General features: G+C 22.7%; 4 protein-coding genes across 4 annotated transcripts; 2 read left to right on the top strand and 2 right to left on the bottom strand.

Annotated features, from left to right (window-relative positions):
- Positions 1–122: 122 nt before the first annotated feature.
- LOC129615570 (cytochrome c oxidase assembly protein COX15 homolog) lies at positions 123–1,897 on the bottom strand. Its single transcript, XM_055530826.1, has 4 exons — positions 1,679–1,897; positions 1,468–1,624; positions 1,194–1,326; positions 123–1,124 (listed from the first exon to the last, which is right to left on the bottom strand). Exons 1-4 carry the CDS (start codon positions 1,805–1,807, stop codon positions 272–274), a joined length of 1,272 nt encoding a protein of 423 aa, XP_055386801.1. The 5' UTR covers positions 1,808–1,897; the 3' UTR covers positions 123–271.
- Positions 1,898–2,095: 198 nt separating this feature from the next.
- Positions 2,096–4,176, top strand: LOC129615587 (T-complex protein 1 subunit theta). Its single transcript, XM_055530854.1, has 3 exons — positions 2,096–2,258; positions 2,384–3,543; positions 3,611–4,176. Exons 1-3 carry the CDS (start codon positions 2,199–2,201, stop codon positions 4,026–4,028), a joined length of 1,638 nt encoding a protein of 545 aa, XP_055386829.1. The 5' UTR covers positions 2,096–2,198; the 3' UTR covers positions 4,029–4,176.
- A 379-nt stretch (positions 4,177–4,555) lies between these two features.
- LOC129615602 (guanine nucleotide-binding protein subunit gamma-1-like) lies at positions 4,556–5,269 on the bottom strand. The gene has a single exon (XM_055530878.1). It carries the CDS (start codon positions 5,081–5,083, stop codon positions 4,874–4,876), a length of 210 nt encoding a protein of 69 aa, XP_055386853.1. The 5' UTR covers positions 5,084–5,269; the 3' UTR covers positions 4,556–4,873.
- Positions 5,270–5,499: 230 nt separating this feature from the next.
- LOC129615609 (guanine nucleotide-binding protein subunit gamma-1-like) lies at positions 5,500–7,816 on the top strand. Its single transcript, XM_055530888.1, has 3 exons — positions 5,500–5,967; positions 7,297–7,416; positions 7,486–7,816. Exons 1-3 carry the CDS (start codon positions 5,933–5,935, stop codon positions 7,541–7,543), a joined length of 213 nt encoding a protein of 70 aa, XP_055386863.1. The 5' UTR covers positions 5,500–5,932; the 3' UTR covers positions 7,544–7,816.
- Positions 7,817–26,047: the final 18,231 nt, after the last annotated feature.

Here is a 26,047-nt window from a genome sequence, read left to right as displayed (position 1 = left end):
TTAATAGTTTTAATATTTTATATGAATTCACGTTTTGTTAAAAAAAAAAATAATAGATTTTCTACTTAGTAAATAAATGGCCAATTTAATTGCATTAAGTTATTAAGTATTATTTTAAAATTACATATATCATGTTTTATTTAAGTATAAGCTCATCCATATACATATGTACGTATGTAAAATGTGTAAAATATAAAAATCATTTTTTATTCTTAAAATAATTTTAAAATTAATTGAAACAATAACGTTACATAAACTTTAACAAGCTCCTTCATTTAGGGATATACTTTAAAAATTTCAATTCGTGCGTTAACCATATAGCAAGGGACAGTAGAACCAAAGAACCAGATTGATGACATGCAGCAATTGAAACTGGAACATAAGTTAATAATGTTGTAATACCTAATGCTACCTGGGTCCAACCCATTAAAGCGACAGCATTTGCGGCCCAATAAGCTCTTTTGGGCAAAATTCTTCTTCTAGATAATAGCCATAATCCTGAAATCAATGCCAAAGTAGTTGTTCCTAATATTCGATGATCGAATTGTACCGTTGTTGGATTTTCGGTAAAATTACATAATGTAGGAGAATAAGCTAAAAGATCTGATGGTATCCAACGATCGGCCATTTTTGGAAATGAATTATAAACTAAACCAGCATCTAAGCCTGCTACAAATGCCCCTGAGAATGCCGTTAAAAATATCATTCCTTTTGTTAAATGTGCTAATCGACGAAAATTTATTCCGCTTTTGGTGATATTTTGTATTTTTTCAGCTGGTAATAAATGACTCAAAGAAGACCATAAAAATAGTGAATATAAAACAAAAGCAAATGTTAAATGAGATGCCAATCGGTATTGTGAAACTCTTGGAACATCATTTTCACCATGAAATCTATCTTCCAAACCAGATTTAACCATATACCATCCCATAAGACCTTGTAATCCAATAAGTAAGCCAAAGCCTAATACTCTAAATTTCATTGCCTTGTCAAAATATCCCTTGTACCAAAAATAAGCTGCTGGCAAAGCATAAAATGCTCCTATAAGACGGCCCCACATTCTATGTCCATATTCCATGTAATATATCATTTTAAATTCCTCCAGTGTCATATTAGCATTCTTCCTAAAATCAAAATTGATTTTTCCTTAATATCAAGATACAAAAAAATTTGATATTGAATTATTTAATTACAGCTTATATTCTGGGTACTGCTTATAATTTTCAAATTCTGCAACCCACTCTTCGTGATTTCGTGGACGTTGCTCACCTAATAATTTCCAGTTAACCATAGATAATCCTGATTCGGTTAGTCGGGTAACTCCACCTGACAAAAAATAAAACAGACAGTGAAATGGTAGTATTTTTTTAGTAATTAACATCTAAGCTCCTTTAGTTATATTTTCTATAACAATTTCTATTACATACATTACAATAAATAAAAGAGAAAAATAGCTTATTGTCGCACCTAAAATAACTGCAACAAACACCATTCCACTACATCCCACCAGCCACCCTCCAACCAATTTTCTCCCTTTACTTGATATTTCGCCGCTCATACATCTCTTGACTGCAAATCCAATTGACGTTGCCTTCAAATTTGGAGCTAATAGCGATTTGGAAATCTAAAATATTTTGGATTTCATAATAATTGAAATTGCACCGGTTACTTTTTGTACCTTTTTGGAATTTACAATCCTCTCCGAAAACAAACTTCTTTTAGTGAAATGAGAATTATTTATGTAATTTTTGGAAAATGTAGAAGATGAAAAGCGTAATGTTGGGCATAATCTACAAAGTGATATCATTTTTTTTTTGAGCTTATTTTTTATTACACACTAAAGTCAACAAATGCAAAATAACGCAAGTAGAATGCAAAAATTGAAATAATTGCTATCAATTGCAATTCTTAAAAACTACTAAAGATTTAAAGGAAAAAAGTTGACATTCTATCGTCAGTTTCGAAATTCTATTGTGAATTTGTTTTATATAGCGATTTTTGTCGCGCTAAGCAGTATTTCTATAGTAACTTTTGTAGTAACTGGTAAACGTCACATTAGTGGCAAACTTAAGTTTATTTGTTTCTGATTTTTGAGCTTCTGAGTTCTGACTAATAAACCCACAGTGAATAGTTGAGGTTAAAATTGTTTCTGAGCATATTTATTCATTCTTAAAATTTATAAAAATCTGTGTTAAAAAATGGCTTTATCGGTACCAAGAGCCCCCGGGTTACCCCAAATGATGAAGGAAGGAGCACGGGTATGAAAAAATTATTGGTTTATTCATATTTTTCATGACATTACAATTTATTTGCAGTCACGAGCAAATGTGACTAAAATTTTATATGAATGTTATTAAAGTTTTCCAAATGTTCTTTAATGTAGATGTACTCCGGTTTAGAGGAGGCTGTCTACAGAAATATTACAGCATGTAAAGAATTTTCTCAAACAGTACTTTCGGCATATGGTCCTAATGGGATGAATAAAATGGTAATAAATCATATTGAAAAACAATTTGTTACTTCAGACGCTGGAACTATTATGCGTGAATTGGATGTAGAACATCCAGCTGCTAAATTGATGGTAATGGGTAGTCATATGCAAGAAGCTGAAGTTGGTGATGGCACTAATTTTGTTGTAATATTTGCGGGAGCTCTTCTTGATGGTGCTGAAGAACTTCTTAGGTTAGGTGTAACAGCGAGTGAAATCGCTGAAGGATATGAAATTGCTTTACAGAAAGCTATAGAAATTTTGCCTTCGTTAGTTTGCCATGAAATAAAAGATTATCGAAATCTCGAAAAGGTTGAGGAGTGCATTCGTCCTTCAGTTATGTCTAAACAATATGGACAGGAAGATTTTTTGGCTAATTTAATTGCCAATGCTTGTGTATCTGTACTACCAGAAAAATCAACTTTTAATGTAGATAACATTCGTGTTTGTAAAATTTTGGGAAGTGGATTAATGGAATCAAAAGTTCTTAAAGGCATGGTATTTAAGAGACAAGTTGAAGGCGATGTTATTTCTGCAGAAAAAGCTAAAATTGCTATGTATTCTTGTCCGGTTGATATTATACAAACCGAAACCAAAGGTACAGTTTTAATCAAATCAGCTGATGAACTAATGAATTTTAGTCGAGGTGAGGAAGGTCTCTTAGAACAACAAATTAAAAGTATTGCAGATACAGGAGCAAAAGTTATTGTTGCCGGTGGAAAATTTGGTGATATGGCTTTGCATTTCATGAATAAGTATGGCTTAATGGCAGTTCGCTTGAATTCAAAGTTCGATTTAAGACGGTTAAGTAAAACTGTAGGAGCAACAGTATTACCGCGTTTAACTGCTCCAAGTTCGGAAGAACTTGGCTATTGCGATAATATCTGCGTTCAAGAACTTGGTGAAACTGCAGTTATTTCATTTTCAAATGAGGGTGCTGACTGTAAGATTTCAACAATAGTTATTCGTGGCGCCACTGATAATTTTATGGATGATATTGAAAGAGCTATAGATGATGGTGTTAACACCTTTAAGTGTCTATCAAGAGATGGAAGGTTAATAGTTTTTTAAATTTTAAGCTTACATTATATGCTCCTACATCAGTATTATTTTGTATTTTAGATTTTTGCCAGGGGCAGGTGCTGTTGAAATAGAATTGGCACAAAAACTTTCAGAATATGCTGACCAATTTCCAGGTTTAGCTCAATATTCCATAAGGAAATTTGCTAATGCTCTAGAAGTATTTCCAAAATGTTTAGCAGAAAACAGTGGAATAAATGGAACTGAAGTTGTTCATAAATTACATTTGGCGCATAAGGATGGTGGTAAAAATATTGGAGTTGATATAGAAGCGGAGCAACCTGAAACAATTGATGTAACATCAACTAAAATTTATGATTTGTATGCATTGAAACATTGGGGCCTAAAATATGCAGTGGGTGCTGCTGCCACAATTTTAAAGGTAGATCAAATAATTATGGCTAAGAGAGCCGGTGGCCCTAAAGCACGTCAACCTGCAGGTAGTGATGATGAATCATAGAATGGAGAAAATTTTTTTCTAAAATTAATTTGCTATATATTCACGTCATTTTAAGTTCGTCTATAAAAAAAAAGAAACACTTTTAATTTTTAACCGTACGTTTCTCAACTTCATTAATCTTACATTACACTAAATAAAAAAAAATATTAACAAAAACTTGAATATTTTTAATTTTTTAATAAATTTGCAGTTAAACAAAAATTTGGGAGAAATTAAGCAAAGATTCCTAGTGGAAAAACCAGCTTGCTCTTGAATGCATTGCACTTAGTATGACCTAATTTTTTATTCAATGGAAAATTTCTGATTCACTTTGAATATAATACACAAATTCAAACTGATGTTTTAAGCATTAGATTAGTAGGTATTTTTATCTACTTACTACATTTAATCAATGAGATTACCAACCCCGGCTGACAGAAATGTAGGATATAATTATGTGAAAGATACCTGCCTATGCAATAACTTCATAAAATTTCATTTGATTAATTTTCCTTCCACTAATTATTATTAAATTAAAAACATTTTTAATGTGCACTGTGATAAATTTAGCAATATTTATTTCAATGAAATGGTAATTCAATTTCCACAAAAGTTGAACATTTTACAAAGACAAAATTAATCTAAATTTCAAAAAACATGAAATTTTTGTTTCAAATTATTTTTTTTTTTTCATTTTCCATTTGTGCTTCTACTTATTTGGAATATTATTTTAAGGAATAGATGCGTTGCAATATGCTTGCATTCAAATACTTGTGGGTGAATAACATAAATAATTCAATATTAAAGTTTTGTTTCTTTTTTTAACATTTTATAATGGTCTTATTTTTATGAAAAAAATCAATAAATTATAAAACTGTGCAGGAACTTTTCTCACGGAATGGATTGACTTTTTGACTGGAAAATCCAACCAAAAGATAATCTTCTTGTTCATGTTCAGCAATATATTTGAGCATTTTTGCACAAGATTCTGAAATTGGTTGCCGTTCAATGGCTGCCTCACGCCTCAGTTGTTCAACATTTGCTCTTTGTTGTTGCATATTCGATAAAACATCCATATTTTTGTTTTATTTTGGGTCTTCTTTTCTTTTTTTTTTGTTGAATAAATTAAATTTGAGCAAATTTAAAAAAAAAACTACTTGTTTTCAGTTCTTAAATTCTTGAAAAATAGTTAACACACCCTTATATTAACAATTCTTTGATTTAAACTTTATAATGTGTCAATTTCTTCCTTTCTTTTCAACACAATAATTGGAAACGAAATAGAAATTATTTGACATCTAGTTTTAATTTTAAAATGATATTCCCAATAAACAATATTTAAAAAAATAAAGGAAAACAAATGGAATTTATTCAACAGATGTTATTTTTGTTAAAAAAAAAAATTTCGCTCACTTAATTCGCTTAAAGGCATACGGAATTTAGCGAAAAAGAAAATCCTGGAAAATCAATAAATCTGGAGGGAAAATTCATTGACAAGTTTAGTAATCAGAATTTTTCAATTGACTCAGCAGGTGAAAAAGGTCATTCGGATTCGAAACAAAACAATAATAATAAAATAATTATATTTTCATACCTAATAAATAAAATATTGGAATTATTTTAAAAAAATACTAAGCAATCGAATTTTCAACACAATTTTAATGCTATAAATAAATTTTATATTTTAAATAACAAAATATATGTACATATTTCATATATTTTATATTAATATATCACATATTTATATACACATTACGTTAAAAAACGAATAAAAAAAGAACTGAGCTATAGAAAATAAAACAACAAACAAAAGGAAATAATTACATCGATAAAGTTTATTAACTTTAAAATAAAATAAAAATAAATTTTCCTCTCAAAGTAATATAAAAAAAGACGGCAAAATAGGACTATCGGAGACTGCAGTAATGGATATAATGGCAGCAAATTTGCAACAGCAAAGGTAATATACACATATGTATATAAAACAAAAACATTCTTAAAACCGTTTATAATTGAATTTCAATTAAAGATAATTCATGCTGGAATATAAATTGCTGGAATATTTTACTAAAATTTATTTTATAAATTATGTACCCAAAGGCTATAGATACACATGCTTCCTTTACGGAATATCAATGTATATGCGTACATATGTACAATGAAATACAATATTAATGACACGTATTTATCTTTTGGACCTACAGATCTATATAAATTATATTAGCATATACAAACATACATATGTATGTATAAATAATCATTTACTAGGTCACAAATTATGGATACCGGAATTTAAAGTAAAGAATTTTGAATACCAAAATCTCAAACAGAAAAATTTCACATAGAAAATCATGTGTATTTAGAAATTCGAGACAATAAATTTGAAAACTGCAACTTTATAGCTTTTTAAAACTTTATTTACGTTTTTTGTCGGCTAAAAATATTTGCATAATGAGAGTGATTTTCGTTACTTAAATTTGTTTGTTTATTTACGTCTTAATTGTTGTTTTTAAAATGATGCTGTCAAAAGTGGCATAATTGCAAAGTACCTATAATTTATTTTTATATGAGAAGAAAGTGTTCGTTTTTAATTACATTAAACGTCATCTCTATATCAACTGTCGCTTTTGGTTGTTTTCTGAAACGCATAAGTGCATAAGTGCAAATTTTTCTGTTGTAACGAAAACTGTTATATTTATGTCAAGTAATTGTTAACGATTTCATCGTTATGATATCATGATTACACCAATGTAATCATTAACATCTTTTACGGAAACTTAAGAATTATAATATGAAAAAATTTGTGAGTTTCGTGTTACTAAATCAAAAAAACAAAAATTATCAAGCTATTTAAAATAATATTTTGAGAAAATTTTAAATAATTTGTACAAGTTATACAAGTTCAAAAAAAAAAAAATCAAATTTATGCGGTGCAAATTCATAACGCTAATCGATTCCGAAAAAAAAAATAATAAAAAATTAAAATTCATTTCCAAATGTACAAAAAAAATTTTGAATGGAACACACTGTGTTTATTTTACGTAATTTATCTTGGAGAAAACAAATTTTTGTTTATATTTCTTCTTCTAATGGAAATACTTCTCTAATATTTATTTTTCAATCTATTTTTGGAATTTAATTAAATTGTTTTTTTTTTTTTTTGATTCTTATAAATGTATATTTACATAAAAATTATAATGAATTATTCAAAAATTGTTAAATTAGTAAATATATAATGTTGCTATGTTCATTTTATATAAAATGAAATTTTTTTTCTGATTTATAACAGGGCGATTGTGGAACAGCTTAGAAGAGAGGCTGGTATTTCAAGATTACCAGTTTCGGAAGCATGTAGCGTAATGATGAAATATATATCGGAACATGAAAATGATGATTGTCTTTTGAATGGGTAATAATAATATTAAAAAAATACTTATATATTACTTTTAAAATTATTTTAATTATATTTTTTTTTTAGTTTTTCAAGTCAAAAGGTGAATCCATTCCGAGAAAAAAGTACATGTCAAATACTTTAAATTTAATAATTTTTCTGAAAATTTGAACGGAAATGCATATTGAAAATTGCAGTCTGTCCATTTTCCACAAAAAAAAAAAAATTAAACAATTTATATTTATAAAATTATACTTTTTAGTTTTAATTTTTAAAAAAAAAAATTCTTAAGCTTAAAATTTTAAATTGTATATTTGGAAAATTTTTAATGAAATTAAAATTCTGATATAGCAAAAATAATTGTAGCAATATAAAATTAAAGAAAAAAAAAACATTAAAGAATTTAATTAAAAAAAAATTTTTTAATTAAATTTTATTAATGACGTAAAAGCAAAATTTATTTAAAAGCAATTTTTAATTATAAAAAATATTATTTTTCTTTTTAACACGCTTACAATTATAATTGCATATATTTATTGGTTAAATGTTAATTTCTCACACATTTTGTAATTTGTTAAATTTAAGTAAAAATTTGAAAATAATTAAAAATTATAAAAATTTTGTAAAATATCATACATGATCATTTGAACTTGTTAAAGTTATTGCATTTAATTTTCTCTTTTAATTTTAAGTTATAATAAAAATTTATTAACAATTTAGTATAAAATAATATTTTAAAATGTATTTGAAAAAAACGAGTATATCAAAAATATACGTACGTAATTTTTTAATTATAAGATGTTACAAAAGCAATTAATATTTACTATATTTATACTTCTGTAAATGTCTATTATTTATAGTAATATATAGTTAATAATTATTTAATTTAATAATAACAATAAAATTCATATAATATTTTCAATATAATTTATTGATGAATGAGCAAATATGAAAATTTCAGCAAATATGAAAATTAAATATCTACAATTTTTTTTTTTTATTTAATTTTCATATTTTGATAATTTTCTATTATTAGTTTTATTTTGTATTTTGTTTGTATTAACTATATTATTAAATGTGTTCTAATTTGTGAAACAATAATTTTAATTTAAATAAAATATAAAAATATTAAATGTATTTGCAACCAAAAAAATAAAAAAAAAATACAAAATTAGTTACTATTGTAATAATATCTTTTTGATGTAATAAATAAATAACAAAGCTCTAAAACAAAAATATACAAAACTACAAAAAAAAAAACTAAAGATATTATATAGCCTACAAAACATACATATATAGTAGTCATACAAAACATATGGAACTGAAATTTTTTTCTAAAAGCTTATATACAAGTATTAAATAATAAAATTAAAATGAAAATATTGTACTAATTATAATTAAATAAAAATAGAGAAAATTACCAATCAGTTACTTATAAAAGAAAAAAAAAATAATTTTAAAAACATATATTAAAAAAAAATTGAAAACTTGAAACAATCAATTAAAAACCACCTATAATACTTTAATAGTATTATTACAATATTAATTTTTTTATTATAAATTATAAAATTCTAAAATAAATTGTTATTTTTCTTATTAATAATTTTATGTTGTATATAATATATGTATCTGTTATTCTATATAATCATTTATTTCATGTTATTCAATCATCTTAGAATATATGCATAATATATATATATATATATATATATATATATATATATACATATATATACATAAAAATTTCATTAATAATATTTCTAAAAATTTGTAAATTATGATTTGCCTTATCTTATTCTAAATAAATTTTTTTCTTTTGTTTAGAAAAATATTTGTAGCAAAAAAAAAACAAAAAAATTAGTATAAAAATTTGTAGAAAAAATGATGAAATCTAATATAATATATTCTATTCATATATATATATAAATATACACGAATATATATGTATATATATATATATATATTTACATTAAATAGATGCATAACATATTATATAAAGCCAATATATAAGCTATTATTGAAGATGCCTTTAATGGTATATATATATTATATCTATTTAAATCTAAATCAAATTCTGAATCTTCCTATTTATATAATATAATATATTTAAAAATAATTAATATTTATGTATATGTATTAATTTAACATAATATTATATTATTATATATATATATAATATGTTTACAATTAAATTATTTTGTTTGATTAATGCATTTAAATAATATTCACAATTCATATAATAAAATTATTAATATATTCTAAAAGAGGCATCATTTAAAGAATCAGGATCTTATATTTTTAAAATTTTGAGATTTACTGTAGTTATATAAAATCTCAAATTTTAAATAAATGCAATTTGAAATTAATAAGAAATTTTTGAAAAACATTAAAATTAACAAGTTATACTCATACCAGAAGTTATGCTTCTTTTAGAATATGAGCAAATACTCGTATAAAAGCAGTAGAGTGTCTCTATAAGTTTAAATCTCGAATAAATTTTTGGAGCTGAAAATAAATCCAACTCAAATATAATATTCATAGAATTTTTTTTCTAAACTTACCGATACGATGTAATAGCACAACCGTCCGGTTGACTAAAATGCAACCAAAGTCAATAGCATACACCTACGAGCTTGTTGAAAATTTCAATCAATTTATTTAATAGTAACCGGAATTTAATTTATAATTTATACATAAGTTATATCACTGTCCTGGTTAGTATACTAACTATATATTATAGGGTAAGTGGTATTGTATACAATATAATTTTTTAATTTTTAAATTTTCGTTTGTTTCATGAATTTATTAATTTACTTAGAACAAGTTTTGGTTTTGGTTTTTTTAATTTTATTTTTTAGAATTTTTCAATGTGTGTCTTATGTGAAAAACAAAAATTCCGTTTTCACAACTGTTAAAAATTAGCAATATTATATTCTTATAGCTTTGCGAGTTTTTAACTTATAGAAACTCTATAGAACTTACATTATATACATACATAAATAAAAATATCATCGTATATTATACATTATATTGTAATTATTAATTTTAAGAGTATAATGTCAATCTTTTTAAAATTGTAGATGATTTAAGATTAAATATCTTATTGTTATTTATAACAATGTATGTACGTAATAATTTCAAAAAAAAAAAATTTAATTATTTTATTTAATTTGGAAAATTCAATTACTCAATATAGTATTCAATAATAAAGCATATATTCCTAAAATTTTACTCATATCAATATAGGATACGTAAAATTTTACGTATATAAAATTGTAATTGAAAATAGTTGAAAGTGTTTTAGGATTCGATAAAAAATTTCTAGTAGTAGACACTAAGGGGTTTTCGTTTATTCAGTTCAGTTCAGCTTTTTCTAGTTCTAGCTTATAGTACGTTCGAAAATTCACATTACATACACGGAAAAAATAAATCGTTCGGAAATTACTATGGTTGGAATAAAATGTGTTCGGAAAATTAATCTGTAATAAAGAAATGTTAAAAATGTAGCGCTGACCTGTATTTTAAATTTGGTCGCTGCTTGATGAAATTTCTTTTTCAAAAAAAAAATTTAAAATTCAAAATGGTATATTTAGATATTGAAGGATTATTAAAGTAAGTTTTATTTAAGTCTTTAAATCTTGTTAAAATTTCCTTATTTTGAAATGTCATTTCTGTTATTTTCGAACGACTGATTATTTAAAAGTTTCAGAATTTGTAGACTGTATTAACAAAAAAAAAAAAATTAGTTAAAGTTTTTGCATAATGTTTAACGCTACGACTTAGAAATTTTAATTCTAATGTAGAACTTTCAGCATTGCGTGCATAAACGAAAACCACCCTAATATTTTTTCAACTCCTACAGAACCTGTTACATTTTTGTGATGAAAATGATTTGTGATTGTGATGATGATTTTGTTTTTTCCTCTAAAATATTTAATTATCGTTAACATTTTATAATCGGAACTTATACGGGACTTAAAAACTATTTTTAATATAAAAATTTAATTTATGATCCGAATTGAGTTCTTGGGGGGTGCATATATATGTCCTAAATTCTTATTAAAAATTTTAAGTTTCAATATGCTTTATTATTGAATATAATTTGTAGTAAAAAATTATTATTATTAAAATATAAAATAAACTACAAAAATTGAAAGTAATTTAAAATATCTTATTAAAAAAAAAATAATGAAAATACATAAGAGAATGTATTTGAAAACAAACAACTTGCAAAATGGTATTTTTGAAATTTACAAAACTATATTTAGGTATATATAAATATATATACATTGTGTCTAGAAAAAATAGTAAAATAGAAAAAAAAAAATTAAAACTAAAAAGGTAAAAAAAACTTTGAATGTCTGACTAATGATATTTATTAATATATATATATATATATATATATATATATATATAAATACATACAAAATATTTACAAACTGCAATTTAAAAAATAATAAAAAAAAAAAATGTCTCTAAAAATTATAATATGCGTTTTTTTTATTTTATCAATTATTTTCTCAAAATATTTGATAATTAAATAGGGTCTTAGTCTGAGACTTATTTAAAGTTTTCGAAAACAAATTAAAAAAATGTTAATTATTTGATTTATTTATGATAAATTTGGCAATTTATGGCAATTTTCAAGATCACATTCAATTTAGCAAAAAAAAAAAACCTTAATTTACTATAGGGTTCTTCAATTTTATATTTTGGTTGTAAATTTATTTAGTTTTGAATTCGTTTTATACAGGGCAGTAGAAAAAAAAATTTTGGAAAGCACTTCAATCTAGCGCTATATTACAACTAAAGTTTTTTTTTAAAAATATACTTCCTATTCCATGTTAAATTAATCCTATATACCGTAATGAAAGGCGACAAAAAATTTAAAATATTATTTGACAATTATAGATTGTAGATTTGTACAACTATGGAATGTAAGTGCACTACGACCGCTTATAAGAATATATTGTACACCCTCTGAGTTCAGGTAATGCCGCCTTCGAGGCCTGCCCTCTTGTCCAGCAGAGGTCTTCTCATCCTCCTCACAGAATCTTTAAATGTCTACATTTTCCAGGCCGGACCTAATGGAAGTGTTCTCAGAATCAGCAGTGTCTCGACAAGGGCTTCGTGAGAATTCTTACCTAATTCTTGCCCAACCCTATAATCTTCTTAAATATACCGTAGTCAATAATATTTTCATTATAGGATTTAATGCTCTTATATACCCACTTGTATTATAATTTTCGTTACAGAAAGAATATACATATACTCGTATATAATTGATTTACGGTCATTTCTACTCAATCAAAAGCATAATGGTATATTTTGATATGGGAAAATTTCCAAAATTTCTAAAATAGGGTCACATAGACGTTAACAAATAAGTTATATATATAAGTAAAAAATTTAATTCGTTTAATAAACCGTTCCGTTTTTAAACAATTCTTATTCAATATTATAACAAAAAATAAATAAATGTTTTTTGTACGTTTTAAACATAAAATATTTATTGAGAATTTTTCAATTTTTTTTAAGGACAAATTTAAATTTTTACAAAAATATTTAAATTGCAATAATATTGTAAAACGTCCAAGTACATTACTATATTTCGAAAGTTCAAATATTCTTAAAAGTTTAATAATAATTGTATGAGTGCAGGCATAATATGAAATTTAAAAATGAATAGAAAAATAAATATGTACTTAAAGAGTGCATTCAAATAATATAAATATATAATAGATAATATTTATTTAGTAGATTAATATATACTATGGATATATAGTACAGTTAATAGTATATATATACACAATATATATATAGTAACTATAATTGAAAAATGGATGAAAAATTGGGTTAAACTTTGCTTCTTTTTTTTTTTTTTTTAATTTTTGAATTTTATAATGAAAAGCTTTATTTTCTCTGCGAAAAATTGCATTATCATATTGAAAATTGCATAAAATATAATAAACATACTCTTGTACGTCACATATATAATATATATATATATATCATATAAATATACATATATATATATATATACATATTTATATTTGCATGCGGCATAAAATTTTTATATATTTTATATATATAGAGCTATTATGTATGAATGTTATTTATTATTATGAGAAAAGGTTGAATGAACTATTCATGTCGAATAATTATTATACCATAGAAATGTATGTTATTATGTTCTTATAAAATATACACATATATATATGAAAAATTTAATACATTATGTACATATATAGGTATTTGTATTTATATATAAAAAAACTATTATAATAATTGTAATACAAAACTATAATGATGCATACATGAAATATTAAATATGTGTACATTTCTATATAAAATTTTTATATATCCATATTTATATATTCGATATATATATATATATATATATATATATTACAATGTATATATACTATTTACATTTTATATGCATTATAATATAGTTTTATGTGTGTATAAATAGTAAAGCTTTTTATTTAAATTTTATATTTTATACAATTTTCTCTTTATTATTTTTTAAGGGGCTTTTTTTTTTAAATATATAGAATATATACTAAATTTTTACATGGTACATGATATATACGGTATATAAGGGTATGTATAATTTAAAAATAACTTTTTGTTTATAAATAGAAAATAAATTTATTTATTTATAGTTTTTCAAAATTGAAAGAAAATAAACAAAATGTGATGCAGTTTTTTTATATCTTTGTATATTTATCTTTTATTTTGTTATATACTCTGTTGAAATAAATTGTTATTTTGTTATGGGTAGGTGGATTTTGTTCTAAGGAAAACTGGTCAAAAATAAATTCGATTTCTTGCATTATTTAGTATGGTATTTGTATTGTATTTGAAAATAATTTTTTTTATTATTATTAAACTATAATTTAAAATGTATAGAGTGAATAGGTTTCAATAAAAATAAATTGTCAGGGCCATTTAAATCTTGATGTAATTCAGTTTCTTGTAAGAGTTTGTATGTTTCACAGGAATCAATATTGAATTCTATAAAATTTTAATTTTTTTAAAAATATTTATCCTACAGTTATGCAAAGTAAATTCAGTAAGTAAAATATAAAAATGTTTTCTTTTTCCAAATTTTGCTTATTTCATTTAGAATTTTTATTTCTTATAACTAAATTTGAAATGTTCACAATTTAAAATTTCAATACTCAAAATGTTAAATTTTGATAATATAATATTATTTCATATATTTTTAAATATTTATTAAAGAAATATTTAATATTTTGACAAAAAGAAAGACAAAAATTTCGATGCAAATTTTCACTTTAACAGTAGAGTCTATATTTGTAGAATACTGAGATTTGGTAGCATAAAATGGAAACCAAATGATTCTCCATAAATACAGATTTAACGTTATATGGACAGTTTATTATATATAAAGATTTCCCATAATACATAATATATATCATGAAGAGAATAAATTGAATACATTAATATTTTATTAGAGAATTTTAATTTTTTTATCCTCTCGTACATATATGCAATAAAGTTTATCCTGATTTTAGTTGAGCAAAGAATATTAATGAAGAAAACTTATAATAATGAGAATTGAAAATAAAATAAAAATTTCAAATTACGTCATTATAAGAATATTATACATATATACATACATACAGGAAGAATCCTCGATATTGAACTTTTTGTTTTTGTACATATGTAAATAATATTATTGAATAAAGTATATAATATTCTTATATATAGAGTTATTGAAACTTTTCACATTTTCAATTATAATATATATATATATATATATATATATATATATATATATATATACTTATTACCAATATATATTTACATTTCATTTTTTTTTTGTGATTATAAGGATAATATCCTGGCATAGTATTATAGAATATCATAACTGAGATTTAATTTTAAATTGTTTTGCAGATATTTACAAAAAAATGTTTATATATAGTTAGTTATTTCATATTGATATATATATATTATACATATATATCATATATAAATATAATATATATGTACATATATCATATAAATATATATATATATAAAATATATATATCATATATTATATTATTATGATATATATATATATATATATATATATACATATATGTATATATATATATGGAATATATACATATATATATGGAATATATATATATATATATATATATATATATATATATATATATATATATATATATATATATATATATATATATATATGGAATATATATATATATATATATATATATATATATATTATATATATTATATATATTATTTATATAAGTACAATAGAATCTCTTATATGCGTATTATATCCAGAATTTTCATTAATAATTTAAAAGTCGCTATTCAATAATTTTATATATTACGCGAGTATCTCTACAGAAATCAGTTGTGGTATATATATAATTCCATATATATATATATATATATGATATACATAATCAAATGAAAATGGAATTCTCATTCTGTACTTAAGGAATAAAAATTTAAATTCTAATTATAAAAAAAAAATTAAATGCTTTAAAATCATTGTCCTTTCACTGATATATATTAGAATTATAGATATATAGAGCATTATTTACACTTAGAGGGAGCGGTAATCGATGGTACATGCAATATGAACAATTCACTTAAAAATAATTTAAATACAAATACTCGTAATTTGTTACAAAATGAATAAGAGAAATTTTAAAACTAATATATATGAAATTGATATATACACAGTATATACAGGCCCCCCTAACTATTTCAAGTAGATATTTAAAACAGTAAAAATTTTTTGAAATATACTTTAAAAATAAAAAATTTCAATAGAAAATATATATGGTACTTTTACTAAACAATAAAGAGTTTTCCTTTTTCAATTTTTCTTTCTTATTATTCAAAGAACTGTTATAAAAAAATTTAGAGACACAAAAAAAATCATGTCCCATATTTTTAATAATTTTTTATACTAAATTTTCTTCTCTTTATTCACTCTTAAATGTTTTTGATTTTAATCGTACGTATATTATGAAAATAATTCTATTTAAATTTTGACCCAAATATCAATTATTTATATATAAGGATAACATAGTGTATACATATGTACGTAAGATTTTTGCGTTAAACATTGTGCCATTGTATAAAGAATAATAAATTATATAAGAAGTTAGGGTATCAAGTACTTAAAAAATAATAATGAATATTCTATAGATGTATAGGAATTTTATAACAAAGAAATAATGTAGAAGCAAGTAGATTATTAAAAACTACTAATATTGTGCCTTATATACAATGACATATAATGACTTGTATGCAATATTAAATTTCACCTAAGAAGAAAAAAAATTATCTTATTTCGTTAGAAAATTTAAATATTTTAATTTAGCTTAAATTGAGATATATGAGTGCGGATACAAACCGACACCTTCTCAAAAATAATTTTTTTACGCTTCCCTTTAAAAAACTCAACATACAAAATTTTTGTGCCATCACATGACCTCCTTCTTATTCCATACAATTCTGTCAATAAAAAAATTAAGCCCAATTACAAAATATAAAAAAAATCATAACAGTATAAATTCGATAGTACACACACATACAGATATGTAAAAAAAAATTATTTTAACACGAATTTATTATAGAAATTAATAATTAAAACGTATAATTATTATTAATAATTATAATCGTGTCAACAATTTTCACAAAATTCAATATTCCACATTATATGTATGTGGGAGTATGATTATTATAATGTATAACGATGTGATAATGTTAATAATAAGTATATATATTTCATAAAAATTATCAATTAGCTCTCTATTAACGAAAAAGAAAACTAATTGCCAAGGCTTAATTAATTCATTAACATTTTCATTTAAAAATATTTCATTATATATCGTTATATATCGTTATATACATATATACATATATATATATAAAACATAGTTAATAATTAAATTGAAAATAATCAATAAATTAAATAATATATTTCAAAATTAATTCATTATCAAAAAAGCAAAGGTTCAATCTGTTATACACATAAATAATATTAAAATTGAAAATATTCTTATTTTCCGGCAACCATAATGGTTGCCGAATCGTATTTATTTTAAATTTTTCATTTTATTCCTGTATTTTGTTATTATAAAATATTTGAGGTAAAAATAGAAAATTACTCAAAATTACTTCCTGTATATTCTCCCTTAAATTTTTTCAACATGCTCACTATGCATCTCAATACTCTTTAACTACTTTTAAAATTGAAATTTATAAATAAACAAATTTACACTGTTCAAATTTCAAACTTCAAAATGACATCATTAAATTTCTGTAAAATTCCTAGTCCGCCTAGTTCTGAAAATTTAAACTATTAAATGTATTCGAACTTCAAACTGACATTATTATATTTCAGTAAATAGTCTAGCCGGTGTAGTTCTAGAAAAAATCAAAGGCAGAAAGAGAAACAGTTAATATTTAATAGTCTCTTCTCCTTCCTATAAATATAAAGAAAGAGAGATTAAGAAACATAAAAAACTTTATAAGAGAAGAGAATATGGAATACAGTACGATAAGGATTTAAATATCAATATACGATAAATACGAGTAGTATAAGATAGTAGTATAATAAAATCATAATTATTAATATAAAAAATAAATTTTTAAATTTTTTCTCCATTAACAATACATTACAATTAACTTATGTATTATACAATATATATATGTATGTAAAATTATCGATTATACAATTATTTATATAAAATATAAGCAAAAAATTCCACCATTAACAAAACAAAAATTGAAATAGATCATCATAAAAAATGGTTTTTTTTTTTTTATTGCCATTTAAATCGTTTTTTATATTATAAATTCATCCTGTCTACTTATTTTCTCATTCCCATAAAAAAGTATATATACATAAATCCATTAAATTGTTTTTAATTTAATTTGGAAAATTTCGATGCTTTTTTATGACAATATATTTTTATTCATATAGTACCTTTGTAAATAATGCGTGTAGGATGACATTCATATATGTTATATAAATATGTAGACTGAAAAATGCTTTATAAATATATATATTGTACATATGTATATAAATGTTGGTATATATATTTTACTATTCCATTTTATATGAATATACAAGAGTGCATAAAAATATGAAAAAGTAATTCTGTTGAAATATTTTACGCGCATACAAAATTGATAAACATGAAATTATATACACATATATATATATATATATATATATATATATATATATATATATATATATATATATATATGATATATATATATTATATATATATATATAGTATATATATACATATATATATATATATATACATATATATATATAGTATATATATACACACATATATATATATATATGTATTATATATATATATATATATATATATACATATGAAAATACATTATTATTAATATGAAAACAAATTATGTTATTTATTGTAATCATTACAATCATATGCCCGATTATGTACATACATATACGATTTGAAATTTAGTGCATGGTTATTAATATCTATATATACCAAACACAATATAATATGATTAAGATATTATACGATATTAAAAAACATTTTCGTATATCAGCTAAAATTTAATCCGGTTATTGCAGCTACTATAAATTTTAAATGAATAAAATCCGGCCTGGTTCTGTCTTGCACGGTGCCCTACGCCGTTTCCTAAAAGAACGCGTCTTCTCTTTGAAAGCAAGGAACAATATGCAGTAAAAATTGTTCATTGCGCATAATAATTGCGCCATTGTTTTCCGGCCCTCGTTGCATGTGCTTACTTTGCATATATGGTAGATCTGGCACTGTTCATGAAATTGTCAAGTGAGTAGAAAACTCGTTATGAAATAAAATTTTTTCTAATAACTGAATTAATCTTATAAATAAAAAAGCTGGATATAAGAAACTGAAATCGTGTAATTTTGTGATGCGGTAATAGGAGTCCGGTTGAACAAAAACCTAATATTTTTTCAGATATTCTGAATTCTGTGTATTTTAACAATTCATTTCAGCTTCAATAAATATATAAGGTAACAAACCTATGTAATCTTATATAAATTACAATTATTCTTATTGAAAATCTCTTTGTTAATGACAAAATTACTTGCCATATTCAATAAATATTTGCAACATATTTAAAACCATAAGAATAAAATGAAAAGATAAGAGAAAAAAATTAATTTTTATTTTTTATTTTTATCTCTATTCATCTTAAGAAATTTTTTTTTCCATTGTTTGCGTATTATTTTTTAAGAAGGTTTGAGTTAAGTTGTCTACAATTTTCTTTTTTTTAATTTTTTTCTCTATATACAATACACATGTACATTGTATACTATTCAATTGTATATTTTTCTATTTTGTGGGTTAATGAGCACAAAGGAAAATTTACATCTATATATAATATTGATATATATACATAATATACATGTACATGTTTTTTATTACAATAGTATAGTGTGATGCTGCTATTGTATAAATTCCATATTTTACTCTAAATATATACTTCTATTTTATAGTTGACTGAGCGCTGTTTATAATCTCAATTCTATTTTTCGCATTCACATAAAGAAAAACGTATATAAAAATAAAAAAATAGAAAAAGTTACCATGAGAATGGACGAGATGTCGGTTTTGTTATTTTGTTTTTTTCATTTTATATGAATATAAGTATGTCTAGACAATGTTAACGTCCTAAAAAAAAATAAGAAAATAACAAAACAAAGCGAAAATTATATTTTGCCTTTTTTTTTTCATTTTACTCCCCTATTTTCATTTTTATGTACATTCTTACAAATTTACAAAATAAGAATTAAAGAATGAAATATCTTAAAATGTAATTGAATATGTCAATCAAAATGTGCCCCTTGAATGAATAGTAAAAAAATTCATAAAGAAAAACTACTAACTATATATAGCTGCATTATGTATTGTACATTATGGGATGTAGTTTAATATAAAAGAAAATAATTGTCATAAACAAAATGGAACCAAAAATAAAAATTTTCGTTATTTTCTATTATGCTAAAATTAAAAATAAAAATATGTAATGTGTATATAATATGTATATAGATATATTTTCCTTAGTACAGAAAAATAATGCATTTGCCCCTGAAAGTATGCAATTTTAATGTTTTTCAGTAACATTAGAGTTCAAGCAAATAATTTTATATTCAGAAATGATATTATGCATATTTAAATATGTACGCGTATTTTATATATTTATGAGATATATTTATAGATATATATATATATCCATATATATCCATATATATATGTAATATATATGTGTATATATATATATATACATATATTATATGTATATATATATATATATATATATATATATATATATATATATATATATATATATATATTTACATATTTATATGTTATATATATCCATATATATATATATTTGTATGTATATATGTGTAATATATATGTATCATGGCATGTCATGATGTTATTGTAAATTCACGATTGATTTATTAGAGTTGTGAAACGTCAAATTGATTCAGGTTTATTTTACCATAGAAAAATTTACATTGAAAAAGAAAATATCACAATGGAGAAAAGTATTAATATATTGTCAATTAGCCTTCACAATTATATAACATATGAAGCCTTAAATAACATTTCATTTTGAAGTATGTGAATTTGATGACAATTCTTCCAAAATTTTGAACGCAATTGTTTTCATTAACCATTAAAAAAATAAAAAATGCATAAAGTTCATATAAAATGCTTCCAAAATACAAAAGAACTGAGAAAATAAGCAAAATACTTACCAAAATTAAAAATCCATATAATTTGTACTAGTCACCCGACTAACCAATATGTCGCTATGAGAAAAGGTGTTTTATTCTATATGAACGCATAAGGATTAACTATTTGTCAACGATTGCAATCTTTGGAAAGCAATATTAAAAGTAGTTAATGGGTAATATTACAACTCAAATATTCGAAAACAATGTACATCAAAATTACTTTTTAAGTATAGCTGTTACAAATACTTATATAAGGTTGTATGATATATATCATATACGCTATATAACGTATATCATACAAATACAATTTTTTTTACAATTTTTTTTTCAAATTTAAGAGTCGAAGGCTTAAAAAATCATTCTATATACTAAGTGGAAAACTGTGTATACATATTTTAATATAATAATTAAAATTTTACTTAGAGTGTAAGCATAGTCAGCTGTTCTAAATTATAATATAAAAGTTATCAATACATTTCACGTTCTTTATATAAGAATTTTCTAAATAATTATTCATTTTTGTGCTTATACATAATGCACATTATTCAATAAATTTATTTTAAATTAAAACTTTATCAATATTATTAAGATATCACATAATTCTTTTTATTGTCACGTATACAGTATAAAATTTTCCTTTTAAATATTTTATAAATTTTAAAAAATTTTCTTCCATATTAAATTTCCTTCATTGTTTTTCATATTATCTAATAACAATGTGTATAAGTACTAGTATATAATATATAGGTATACTTGTATATAGATTTTTCTTATAAACACTTAAACATGAATTTAATAATTAATTCAAATTTCAAATTCTCAATACTCAATTCCATATATTTTCTTTTTCCTTTTTTTCATTTTAATATGTGATAATGTTTCATAAATATTTATTATGTATAAGAAAATACAACATCATCAGACAATATCTAGACAATGAGCGATAATAAGAAAATAAAAACGAAAAGAAAAGAAAATTATCACTTTATACTTTTATGCATGTGCCTCTGTCTTTGTCTTAAAACATCGTATATTCAATATATATAATATAATACATATATATCATATTATTTAATATCATAAAATATATGTATAATAATCACGTTATCTCGTACACATATTATTCATATATTATATTTGAAGGTAAATATAAGACTTAAATCCAGTGTAAATATATTATGAAACGAAAATATCAATATTATATTCTGTACTCTAGAATTAAGAAAATTTGTTGTAGAATAAAATTATATTGTAAAATATAAAAATAGAAACCAATTAACAGTGGAATAATAATGTATAATAACGCGTTAATCTGTAGATTTCTAAAATTTTAACTTGTAGACCTCGGACTTTTTTGATCATTGTGGATTCTACTTTCCACTAAGTTCATTCTGGAAATGTTATCGAAAGGTTTCCTTAGAATGTGTCCGATCCACCACAACTTTTTGCATTGTTTTTACTTGCTGATAGGTTCAAGATAAACTTGTTGTCCACTTGTTGTTATCTTGTTTTTCTCATTTTTAATAATTTTCGGCGCGCATATTCAGCAACATTAAGCATGAATATTGAGAACATTTTCCAACACCAACATTACCTATAATTTCCAAGTATTACTAATACAATTAATTTTATTGCATTTTCATGTTGTAGTTTACCGAAATTCTCCGGGCGAGAATGATAACTTTTATTTTCAATGCGCTAAAATATTTGTATATAAGAGTTATATACAAATACAACATTTATGCAGCTCTAATAAGTATGTACATCAGCTGATATATGAAAATGTTGAGAAAAATTTCTAATTACGTATAGCTATACTTCAGTAGGTGGTTTTAAATTGTTATATGGAAAATGAATGTCAATTGTTATACGGAAAATAAACATCACAGGTTTTAGTTTTCACCTCTATATTTAAGAAGATTTTTCATTTACAAGAGTGTTCATCTTACAAACACCTTCTTACTCAAGATTATTTTAGAATTTTATATTGATTTAAAAGGGGCTGAAAATATGTACATACATGAACTTAGTTCTAATTCCTATATGTTGTTAAAAAATAATTTTATATATAAAGAATTTTAATGAAATTAAATGAAATTAATTTTAAGAACTTACTGTAAAATATTTTAATGATATATTCGAAAATATTTGATATTTCACTTTTATTGTTATACAAATATAATTTTGTTACCAAACATATTATACATACTTATGTAACATACTATATAGAACAAATTTTTATGATGACAGACAAATTTAAATATATGTAATAAAAAAACGAAATTTATGCTCAAATAAAACCAGATGAAATCATATTCTAAAGAAATCAAATTTGAATTTAATTCGAAAATGTAAAAATGCAGTGATAATGCAGAATTTAACATTCATAATATTAGCAATAATAGATTGAATACTTCATTGATATTTTTTTAAGTGTTTTGTAAAATTTTTTAGATAAAATTAGTAAAAATCAAACAAAATATTTAATTTCGCTAGCATCAATGTAGACCTTCATTATGATGTATACGCACTAAACAATTCGAATCTGTATCAAGATGAAAGAAAAGTATCAAGTAATAAAAAAATTGGTTATTGTTATAAAATTGTTATATGAATAATATTTTGAAAACTGCTGTTTAATAGCATTATTTTAACACTAGATTGCCCAAGAAAGTCAGCTTTGACTGCATTTTAAATTTCAATTAGAAAAAAAAATTATATATGCGATGATATAACCTCATAAAATTTCATAATTTTTTGTACAACATAAAAATCCGTTCATTGATAATTGTAGTTACCTCCCCCTCTCCCTTATTTCTGATATCTATATTGCCCAAAAGCAGTCATTTTTACTGCTAGTGAAATTTAAAATAATTAAATGACTTATTATTGAACTGAGTAAATTTCTTATATATGACCATTTCGGCTCTGTATTGAAATAACATTTATTTCGATGACCATTGCATAATGGCATGGAACTATATAATAAATTGTCAATTTGAACGTGCTCTAACTAGATAATTTCCAGTGGCTCAAAAATTGTTTTTCGTATCTTTATGCTGTGATACTTGTTCAAACAAATTGAATTTTGAACAAATTTTTTATACATTATTTTTACACAAAGTACTAATTTTGACTGCTTTTGGTCAACATAGGTATATACAAAATTTCAGTCTTTCTAGTGTTAAATTTTTTTTGTCTTATGCAAAAGTATTTTAGTGTAAATGTAATATAATTTAATATCATTATGGCGTTGGTTATATGCCTTTTAATATATAGACTCTTACAACTCTTGCTCGTTATACTCTTTATAACGACACAAATTATTTTAATCCCATGAATTTATGAAAAGTTGTTGATTTTGTATTAATCAATTTATCATACACGAATTGAAAACTTAAGATAGAAGGTTATAATTTGTATTCAATTTTAATTCATTCAAATTAAAGTTTTATTATATATGGCAATCTTCTTGTAGCGGTGCGAATAAAACATTGTGATATATTAATTATATTGAAAAATGTTATGCAAGTATATGAAAAATTGTATTGCTATTTACGTATAGGTAAATAAAAAATATATTACCAATATTGAAATAAATTAAAAAATAAAATTTAATAATAATAAAAAATTATTCTAATAAAAAATAATTCAAAAATCTTTTAAAAAAATTATAAATATAATAATATTAATATTTTCATTAATTTTAATTTTTTTTGTTATACAATAATAATATATAACATAATATATATTTGAATTCTATTTACACATATATACGAGTATACATGTATACATTAATGCTTTATTAATTTTCTAAAGTGTTTCTTTAAAAATACCGACAATCAATCAATGTATATATATCAATGAGTTAAATATTGTGTATAAAAGATAAATTGTTTTTCTATGAATTGTTTTATGTATATGTATATCAATATATGTATATAAACACAAGGGTATTACCATAATATGATTATAATATTATAAATTTTATAATACAACATAATACAATTTTAATCTGTTAAGCCTTTAATCTTATTTTCAATTTGATTAAATTGTATTGTTTCAATGAAATTTAATATAATGAATTTAATATCTATATACATATGTATATATATAAATGAAAATAGAAAATGGAAATATTTTAGATTGGAAAAGAGCAATCGGAATATAGAAAAAAGAATAAACTTTTAGTAAAACGATATGAATTAATAAAAGTAAAATTATTTAAATTTAAACAGAATTAATTCTAATTAAATTACTAAAAAACTCTTTAAGTTTGAAGTAGAAGCTTTCTTTAATTACTAATTTATTCTAATTAACGTATAATAGCTTAATGCATATAATTTATGCAAATTTATATATGTGAAATTATCTTGAGTTAGTATATGAAAGATGGTAGAATTCTTAACAAGTTCCCTGTCCCAATACAAAAATTCAAAATTGACCGGCAAGTCCAACAGGGTTTTTTTGAATAATTTGAGTTTTTGTAGTCATAGGACGTCCAGTCGAATAATTTACTTTAGAAGAATATACCTCCTGACGCACATATGGCACAGGATCGTATCAGTACTTATCAAGTGCACGTTTCCTGAACGATATGTGGCTCAGCGGACTGAGAAAGTGTTAATCTTCTTTTCAATGAATATATTCTTCATCTTTGTTATATATACTTCAAATAAAAAATTTAAGCAATATGTATAACAGTTATCATTTTACATAATGATTATAATTAATTATTTGTTAATGGAGTCGACCCCTCATAACGGGAATTAGGCAAGGAGAGAAGAAGAAGATTTGTTAATCATAATTGTTATAAATATATTGAAAAAAAATTTTAAATTAGCG

Source organism: Condylostylus longicornis, unplaced genomic scaffold, assembly GCF_029603195.1.
Source record: "Condylostylus longicornis isolate FDR11 unplaced genomic scaffold, ASM2960319v2 ptg000137l, whole genome shotgun sequence".
Classification (NCBI taxonomy): domain Eukaryota; kingdom Metazoa; phylum Arthropoda; class Insecta; order Diptera; family Dolichopodidae; genus Condylostylus; species Condylostylus longicornis.
Note: the sequence above shows the minus strand (reverse complement) of the source record. Positions and strands in the feature narration are given on the sequence as shown.